Here is a 9434-nt window from a genome sequence, read left to right as displayed (position 1 = left end):
CAATAAGAATATTTTTCAAAATAAAAAATAAAATATATTTTAACTTTTGTTTTTAAAGGGTGTTTAAAAAGGATAATTAAGAGTGCCTTTATGAGTTATTTATTGGTACACATTTATTTTTAAGGGCATTAGTCTTTAGTGAGATAAAATAGCAATTAAAAGGTTAATTTATGGACTAACTTTAATCAAACACACTAATAAATTTTATAAAGCAATCGATAAAGAATCAAAATTTGAATTTTAATAAAAATAAATATTCTGAAAGTTAACCTCTAAATATACATAAATTATTGTACTCTAAATTTATTTATAAAGAAATAAAGAAAACTCATCTAATAATAATAATAATAAGTTTCACTCACTTTTAACCATTCTTATCGGACTATAAGAAAGATCTAGACTGTTGATTCCTCTAATCCAACGGTCTTAAACCGTTGCTTTAATTCTGCAAATAAAGCCGCTGCGGTCGACTTCCACGTCCCCAATAAATTTCTTTTTCCCTCCCGGCGATACCGATTCTCGTGCTACGCGACGGCGGAATCGAACGCAGCGGAGATCTGAGAGCGAAGGATTTCCACTTCGAGGTGCGTTCCGATCGATTCTTTCCCTCGTTTATCTGTTGGATTTTGTTTCGGGAAGCTTTTTATCTATGGATTTTTCGGGTTTTTTTCATTGATTTTGGCTGATTTCCGATGTGATACGTCCTTCTCTCTACACCATGGCGATATCCTGCAAAGAATCTAATTGTAGATGGACTCAACCTTGTTTGCTTCGGGGTGCAAGTATCATAGTCGTCAGGTCGTTCAAGATATAGAGTTTCCTTCTTTTGGGGCAAATGATTTCTTTTGTTTTCTGTCTTTAGGGAAAGATGGGAAGAATGACCTATAAAATTGAATTCGTGCGTAAAATGAATGTAGAAAAAGATAGAGAGCCGAGGAGTAAGGTCGATGGAGAAGTTTACCCCAAGCGTTATTGAATTGATCTATGAAGTTATTGCCCTGTGCTTGACATCGAGGTGTGCCCAATGGATTTTCGTATTAATTGTTTGGGGTTTTGCAACTTTCTTCGGGCGAAGACTTGTCTGATGATTTCCGGAGTCGTGGTAAAGTTTTCTGCAAAATGAATTGTGATAGTTAGGCCAAATGGCATGAACAGGAAGATAGAGGGTTTATGGATGAGTCTTTGGCGAAAAGAAAACACAATTAGGAACCTTACTCGAGATTTAATGGCAAAGACCAAACTTCACAGGGGCATTCCTATTGAAATTTCCTATAACGAAATATTTGCTTTGGTTCTTGCGACTTTCTTTGGGCAAAGAATTGTCTTTGATCATTACCCGGAATCGTGATGAAGTTTCCATCAAAATGAATTGTGATACTTAGGTCAAATGTCATGATCAGGAAGATAGAGGGTTTTCTATTTCAACAACCAAGATGAATGATTTTTATGGATGAGTTTTTGGGGAAGAGAAAATACAATTAGGAACCTTACTGGAGATTTACTGGCAAAGACCAACCTTCAAAGTAGCATTCCTATTGAAATTTTCTATAACGAAATACTTGCTAGATTCATAATTTCCACGTTTTATGCTTATACTGCAGTATTTTCCGTTCATTTATTTGTTCTTTTTTGTAATTTTTACCCGTATATATTGTCCACCATATAGCCATATTGAATATACTTGTTCATTTTCACATCTTACCATTGAGTAAAACAACCTCATTATCTGTTATGCTTTCATGTTTTTTTCATTCTGTCTTTCTGATTGTCCACCAAAAGAGAGTCATGGCCGTAAAAATTTCTGTATACAACGTTATGGAAGAAATTTCCTTTCGATCAACTAATTCTAAGAGTTTCAATATTACGTAATATTAGCTACTTGTGACTTTTGCTTTCTATCTGTCCAGGTTCAGAGTTTTTTCCCACCCAGTTTTTGGTTATTTCTGCAAACTGTTTTGTTATAAAACCTATCTAACTGGAGAACTAAACACTGGCACTTTTAGTTGCTCATAGATGACACTATCTATCTTAGATTAAATAAATTTTCCTTGACTATGTTTTTCATTGAAAATTCTTCAGCCTGTAAAAAAACAATGCAAGGAAAGTCCACTTTGAACCCTTTTGCTACACCGTATGTACCTATCTTGCAAATTCAGTCTGAAACAAGAGTTGAGGCTTCAGAGGAAACAACTGGTCCTCCTGGAAATAATGAGGCTACCGAGAAGTCTTTAGAACCTCAGCTTTTGGAGTCCTTCTACTATGACATCCAGAGCTTTGGAAAACTTGATATCTCTGGTGAATCATCCTCAAAATTTGACCAGCACCTTGATGACACCTTTTCAGATGAGCTCAGTCAATTGGTCAATTCCAGTGCGATACTTGAGTGTCTTTCATCAATGTTTCCAGATATCTCTTTGGACTATCTTGCCGATTTGCTTACTATAAACCAAGGCGATTTCAACGATACAATTGATGCTCTGCAGCAGCTTGAGGTATATTTTTTCTTCATTATCTAGTTTCAAGGCTGCCGACCCCACCTAGTGGGAAAAAGCTTGGTTGTTGTTGTTGTTGTATCTAGTTTCAAGGCTTTAGAAATTGGCAGCGTGCTCACTTTGTAATTTATTTTGCTTTCTAGACCAAGCATTTTCTTTATATCAATATATACAAACAACTAATCTAATGGCTTATTGTAGAGCGATGTTGATGGAACCGAGTATCCAACTGAGCCTGCCGTGGCTTATGACAGTTATGATCTTGCCCGTCAAAAAGGAAGCTCAAGCGGCACAAGTGATTCAACTTGATGAGAATTCGATGCTCTTAATCGTCTTGCCCTTCAATTTTGCTTCATCTGAGATACTTCTCGATCTTAAAGCTTGATTGAAAATGTTATTACCATTCACATGTCCACACAACTGCACAGTGCCAATGCATGGTTTGTCTTCTGGAAACAAAGCACTAGTTGTTAGCTAGGTGGTTGTACAGTTTTATTTCCTGCTTGTCATGGATCATGTTTTTGTTTAGATGGGTTACCGTGTTTGTGCTCTAGTGAAATTTGATCGAAAACAAATGATTGAATTTTTTTTTTTTTTTGGGTGCGTTCTGTATAGTGATCTTCCGTGTAATTGAGAATATGAACTCTTTAATAGCTAATTTGGGCGAAGTTCCAAATTTAATAACTAATTGGATGGAGTTTAAAATTAAATTATGTTAGTTTTTTTTATTTGTACTGAAAATAATTTTAAACTTTATTAGTAATTTTCTTGATTATTTTCTATATAAAAAATATGTTATATTATGGTTCTCTTTAATTTCACATATAAAGATTAACATCTAAAGAATAATAACACCGCTAGTGGAATAATAAAAAAAAAAGAATAATCCGGTGCATGAAGCTTTCGTCATGCAGGGTCCCGAGGAAGGATTCATTATGTGTAGTTTTACCTTATTTTTTGTAAGAGGTTGTTTCCAGGATTCGAACCCGTACCCTTTTGGTCACATGGCAACAATTTTACCGTTACACCAAGGCTCCCCTTCAAATACATGGCAATACCGCAAGTAGAATAGTTTCTATAAATATCTCGAGCCGGTAACGTAATTAAATTAGTTTTTTACGAGTGAAAGTCCATTATAGTAGTTTGTTGTTGGGGTTCTCAAGCGTTGTGTTTGCGTTGTACTACTGCATGGGCCTAGTATATCTGGGGTACTAATTTATGCATATTCATATAATATATTACACATGAAACGTGTGCGAGCGATGGCTAGTGTTCAGGTAAAAAAAAGTACAATGTCCTTAATAACAGTAAATAAATTACATTTGCAAACAATAAATTTAGTGTTCAGTTTAATAAAGCCAGTTTATCTTTTGATATGGCATGTTATGGGTGGCCTTGAAAGTAATGTGGGGTCAATAGTCAAGATGAGGTAACAATGAATGTCAAGGAGGTAGTCAATGTGTACGCAGTCAGATAGACCACTCACCTTACGGGACTTAGTTCCTTGCTTTTCTTATACAAGTCTCTTAACATATAGCCAATCGGCCCTCGCACCGATCAGACCTTCCGGGACTTAGCTCCCCACTCTTCAAGGGCGGGTCTTCTAGCATACAACTGATCAAACATTTGGGACTTAGCTCCTCACTTATCATGTGTAAATCTCTTAGTCGACCTCAGCGCCAGTCCAACATTCAGAGCTCAGTTCCTCACTCCTTAGGGGTAAGACTCCCAGCATACAACCGGTCAGCCCCAGTGTCGGTCGGACCTTCGGGACTTAGCTGCCCACTTCTCCTATACAAGTCTCTCAGCATACAGTCGATTGGCCACATCGTCGATCAGACCTTCCGAGACTCAACTCCCCACTCTTCAAGGGCAAGTCTCCTAGTATATAGCCGGTTGACTTCAGCGCTAGTCGAACATCCAGAGCTCAGTTCCTCACTCCTTGGGGGTAAGGCCCCCAGCATATGAACATTTGGGACTTAGCTCCTCACTTATCATGTGTAAATCTCCTAGTCGGCCTCAGCGTCAGTCCAAAATTCAGAGCTCCTCACTCCTTAGGGGCAAGACTTCCAGCATACAGCCGGTCAGCGCCAGCGTCAGTCGGACCTTCGGGACTTAGCTACCCACTTCTCCTGTACAAGTCTCTCAGCATACAATCGATTGGCCACATCGTCGATCAGACTTTCCGAGACTCAACTCCCCACTCTTCAAGGGCAAGTCTCCTAGTATACAGTCGATCGACTTCAGCGTCGGTCAGACATCCAGAGCTCAGTTCCTCACTCCTTGGGGGCAAGGCCCCCAGCATATGGACGGTCGACCTAAAGTGTCAATTGGACCTACGAGGCTCAATTCCCCACTCTTTAGGGGCAAGGCCCCCAGCATATAGTCAATCGGCCCCAACGCCGGTCAAATCTTCCGGGATTCATCTCCCCACTTCTCATGTGCTAGTCTCCTACCCTACAGTCGGTCGGCTACAGGGTTGGTCGGATTTCTTCCAGGAGACAGCAGTGTTAGAGAATCGTAACAACCTGTCAGAGAATAACGGTTACTCGTCAGGGAATATTCTGCTACTCTAGCATATGCACGCAATGGAACCTTCCTCTGAGGATGATCGTACCTCTACCTTTGCTTGACATATTCTGACATCATACATTCTCTGACGCCTCATTATTACAGAGATTATGAGAGTCAGTAAAAAGGGGGTCCTCTCTATTGGCCAGGTACACTCACTTATGTTACATTACGTGTGCACACACGCATCTACATTACTATTTTACTGTTAATCTTCTTCCCAGTCCATATCCTATACAAGTCTCTTAACATATAGCCAATCGGCCCTCGCACCGATCAGACCTTCCGAGACTTAGCTCCCCACTCTTCAAGGGCAGGTCTTCTAGCATACAACTGATCAAACATTTGGGACTTAGCTCCTCACTTATCATGTGTAAATCTCTTAGTCGACCTCAGCGCCGGTCCAACATTCAGAGCTCAGTTCCTCACTCCTTACGGATAAGACTCCCAGCATACAACCGGTCAGCCCCAGTGTCGGTCGGACCTTCGGGACTTAGCTACCCACTTCTCCTATACAAATCTCTCAGCATACAGTCAATTGGCCACATCGTCGATCAGACCTTCCGAGACTCAGCTCCCCACTCTTCAAGGGCAAGTCTCCTAGTATACAGCCGGTTGACTTCAGCGCTGGTCGAACATCCAGAGCTCAGTTTCTCACTCCTTGGGGGTAAGGCCCCAGCATATGGACATTTGGGACTTAGCTCCTCACTTATCATGTGTAAATCTCCTAGTCGGCCTCAGCGTCAGTCCAACATTCAGAGCTCCTCACTCCTTAGGGGCAAGACTTCCAGCATACAGCCGGTCAGCCCCAGCGTCAGTCGGACCTTTGGGACTTAGCTACCCACTTCTCCTGTACAAGTCTCTCAGCATACAATCGATTGGCCACATCGTCGATCAGACCTTCTGAGACTCAACTCCCCACTCTTCAAGGGCAAGTCTCCTAGTATACAACCGATCGACTTCAGCGTCGGTAGGACATCCAGAGCTCAGTTCCTCACTCCTTGGGGGCAAGGCCCCCAGCATATGGACGGTCGACCTAAAGTGTCGATTGGACCTACGAGGCTCAATTCCCCACTCTTTAGGGGCAAGGCCCCCAGCATATAGTCAATCGGCCCCAGCGCCGGTCAAATCTTCCGGGATTCATCTCCTCACTTCTCATGTGCCAGTCTCCTACCCTACAGTCGGTCGGCTACAGGGTTGGTCGGATTTCTTCCAGGAGACAGCAGTGTTAGAGAATCGTAACAACCTGTCAGAGAATAACGGTTACTCGTCAGGGAATATTCTGCTACTCTAGCATATGCACGCAATGGAACCTTCCTCTGAGGATGATCGTACCTCTACCTTTGCTTGACATATTCTGACATCATACATTCTCTGACGCCTCATTATTGCAGAGATTATGAGAGTCAGTATAAAGGGGGTTCTCTCCATTGGCCAGGTACACTCACTTATGTTACATTACATGTGCACACACGCATCTACATTACTATGTTACTGTTAATCTTCTTCTCCACTTTTTGCTATAGTTCTGACTTAAGCGTCGGAGTGTCTGTGCCAGGGACCCCCTCCCTGATTCTCACTGTAACGTTTTTATTTGGTCTCTGTATGGTGTGCGCAAAAAGGATCGTTGGGTGCTGCCCCCACCCAGCTTAGAGTTTTTTTTCATGGTCAGCAGTATAGCCACTTACCAGTGCTTCATCTTCCTCGATTTCAGATAGGATGATGTGTGCCCGTAAGTATACAGGTGTCATCAAGCAATAAAATATCAAGCCCACAGGGACTGTTGGTTAGCACCAATTAACTTCACACAATAAATTATCTAGATAATCGAAAGTTAGTTCACAAACCCTAGAAGAGAGATTTAAGAGAGGAAGATAAGGTTGAGAGAAATAGAGAGAAGAATTGATCTTGAGATGGGTCGAGCTTAAAAGGATGTGAGAAATGGTTTGGGAGGTGATTCTAAAATTTCGGTTTCACTATGATGCTGGTTAATAGAGAAGGATGGAAAAGAGAAGGGCCGGCCATCAAGGAAAAGAGAGGAGGAACCATGGGTTGTGTTTTTTCATAAGACACCATCTACCTCTCTTTTATAATCCTTGGTGAATGCTAAAAAGGAAAGTTTTAAACATAATTAAAACTTCCTTTTAATTCCAATCATGGTAAAAAAGGAAATTTTAATAACAATTATAATCTCTCTCTTTTAAATTTCCTATTGTGATGGCTACAAAAGGAAAGTTTAAAATTAAACTTCTCTTTTAAATCATGGTTAAAAAAGGAAAGTTTTATCAAAATTAAAATCTCTCTTTTAACCCTTGTAGATAACTACAAAAAAGGAAAGATTTTAACAAAAATAAAATCTCTCTTTTAACCATTATAGATAACTACAAAAAATGAAAAATTTTAACAAAATTAAAATATCTCTTTTAACCATTGTAGATAACTAAAAAAAGGAAAGATTTTAATAAAAATAAAATATCTCTTTTAACCATTGTAGATAACTACAAAAATGAAAATATTTTAACAAAATTAAAATATCTCTTTTAATCATTGCAGATAACTAAAAAAAGGAAATATTTTAATAAAAATAAAATCTCTCTTTTAACCATTGTAGATAACTACAAAAAGGAAAGATTTTAACAAAATTAAAATCTCTTTTTTAACCATTGTAGATAACTACAAAAAAGGAAAGATTTTTAAATTTAAAACTCTCTTTTAAAATCATGTGTGGCTATAAAAGGAAAGATTTTAACAAACATAAAATCTTCCTTTTATTCCTTTAGTGGATGATAAAAAGGAAAGTTTTAAACAAAATTAAAACTTCCTTTTAATTCTAATCATGGTCAGCCATAACTTGGGCAACAAAAAGGAAAATTTTTAAAATTAAAATCTCTCTTTTAAATCCCTTTGTGGATAGCTATAAAAGGAAAAGTTTTAAAATAAAATTTCTCTTTTAATTCCTTGTGGTTGACCCCTTGCTTGGGTAAGAAGCCGGGCTTTGGGTGGATAAAAGGCTTTTAATAAGAGGCTACAATAGGGACCGAGAGGAGGAATTGGTTTTGACCTCCCGATGAGCTTGAGCTTCCTGTGTTCGCCTCAAACACCCAACTCAAGTTCATCAATAATAACTCATACCACTAAAGAGTTATTATTGAACTACCCCACCAATCTCATATTACATTATGGGCTCCTTCTTATCATGAGTACATTAATCTCCTTGTGTTTAAGATATCGAATGCTCATTAATTAAATGAGTTACTGATAACTCACTTAATTAATATCTAGCTCTCACTATGTGAAAATCAAGTATAGACTTCGCCATAGGTTACTTCGGCAATTTATAAATACGAAGTAATATATGATAATAAACTTGGATAATAAATTTAATGAAGTCAATTTTATTTTAGACTTCATAGGTTAAAAATAATGGGCTCACTACTAATTTTTATTGATATTTTACTTCATATTATATATTTGATGAAGTAATAAGTCTTAAAATAAAATTCATATGTTTACATACCAAAGTAATAAGTCTAAACCTATTAAAACATTTTTTATTTATTAATAAATTTATTGTTTTTAAACTATTCATTTGGTAAAACTCTATTAACTTAGGATTTTTTTCCCCCGCATAAGTCTGTCTTCGCCACCCCAACTCAGCCGAGCGCTCATCATCACCTTTGTCACAGGAAGGAGAGGCGGCAAGTGCTTTCTTCACCGCCTTGACCTTTCCTTTCGGTCGCGCACGCCTTCCCTCTCCCACCCCCTTCTTTCCTTTCCCTGCAGCATCGTGTCTTCGTTTTTGAGGTTTCCTAACCACGGGAAGAAGAGGCAACTACTTTCTAGCATTTCGAGTTTGAGATCACCGTCTCTAACCAATTAGATCCTACAGCGCCATCAACTCGTCAATCAAGTTGGTTTTCTACCCATAGTTTCTGGCATCTCCTACCCTAGGGCATCTCCTACCTTAAGGCATCTCCTTCCCTATAGTTAACATCCCATATTATCCTTAATTTTGAGATCACCATCCTCTCTTAATTTTGAGGAGGGTGTGGAACAATTATTATCCTCTTCCTTTCTTTTCTTTTGCTTGTTTCATTCTATTACCTTACATGCTAAAAATTCTTTTTTTTTTTGAAAAAAAATCCATATAATTCCATCTGTTGTATAATGTGTGGTGTTAGCATCCCATATTAATAACTGCCATTTATTTATTTTATTTTTTATTTTAAAAGATGTTTTCATATCTATAATTTTACTTATCTAGTTTCTCTAAGTTTAATTTTTTGATACTAAATGCAAAATTGGAGCTGCCTAATTTGTTTTACGTTTTGTATTTGTTGTTTACACATTTATATTCTTGCACATTTTTTG

At 38.4% G+C, this 9434-nt stretch overlaps 1 protein-coding gene across 1 annotated transcript; it reads left to right on the top strand.

Annotated features, from left to right (window-relative positions):
- The first annotated feature begins 438 nt into the window (after positions 1-438).
- LOC121984028 lies at positions 439-3202 on the top strand. The gene is made up of 3 exons (XM_042536789.1): positions 439-584; positions 2080-2492; positions 2694-3202. Exons 2-3 carry the CDS (start codon positions 2094-2096, stop codon positions 2799-2801), a joined length of 507 nt encoding a protein of 168 aa, XP_042392723.1. The 5' UTR covers positions 439-584; positions 2080-2093; the 3' UTR covers positions 2802-3202.
- The last annotated feature ends 6232 nt before the right edge of the window (positions 3203-9434 follow it).

This window comes from Zingiber officinale, chromosome 1B (assembly GCF_018446385.1).
Source record: "Zingiber officinale cultivar Zhangliang chromosome 1B, Zo_v1.1, whole genome shotgun sequence".
Lineage (NCBI taxonomy): Eukaryota > Viridiplantae > Streptophyta > Magnoliopsida > Zingiberales > Zingiberaceae > Zingiber > Zingiber officinale.
The sequence above is the reverse complement of the archived record's forward strand: the minus strand, read 5'-3'. Positions and strand labels throughout refer to the sequence as shown.

Excerpts from the sequence above, each read along its gene's own strand:
- LOC121984028 (XM_042536789.1), top strand. The coding sequence starts at position 2,094 with ATGCAAGGAAAGTCCACTTTGAACCCTTTTGCTACACCGTATGTACCT. Across the intron at positions 2,493-2,693 it reads ATGCTCTGCAGCAGCTTGAG|AGCGATGTTGATGGAACCGA; the intron begins GTATATTTTTTC and ends GGCTTATTGTAG.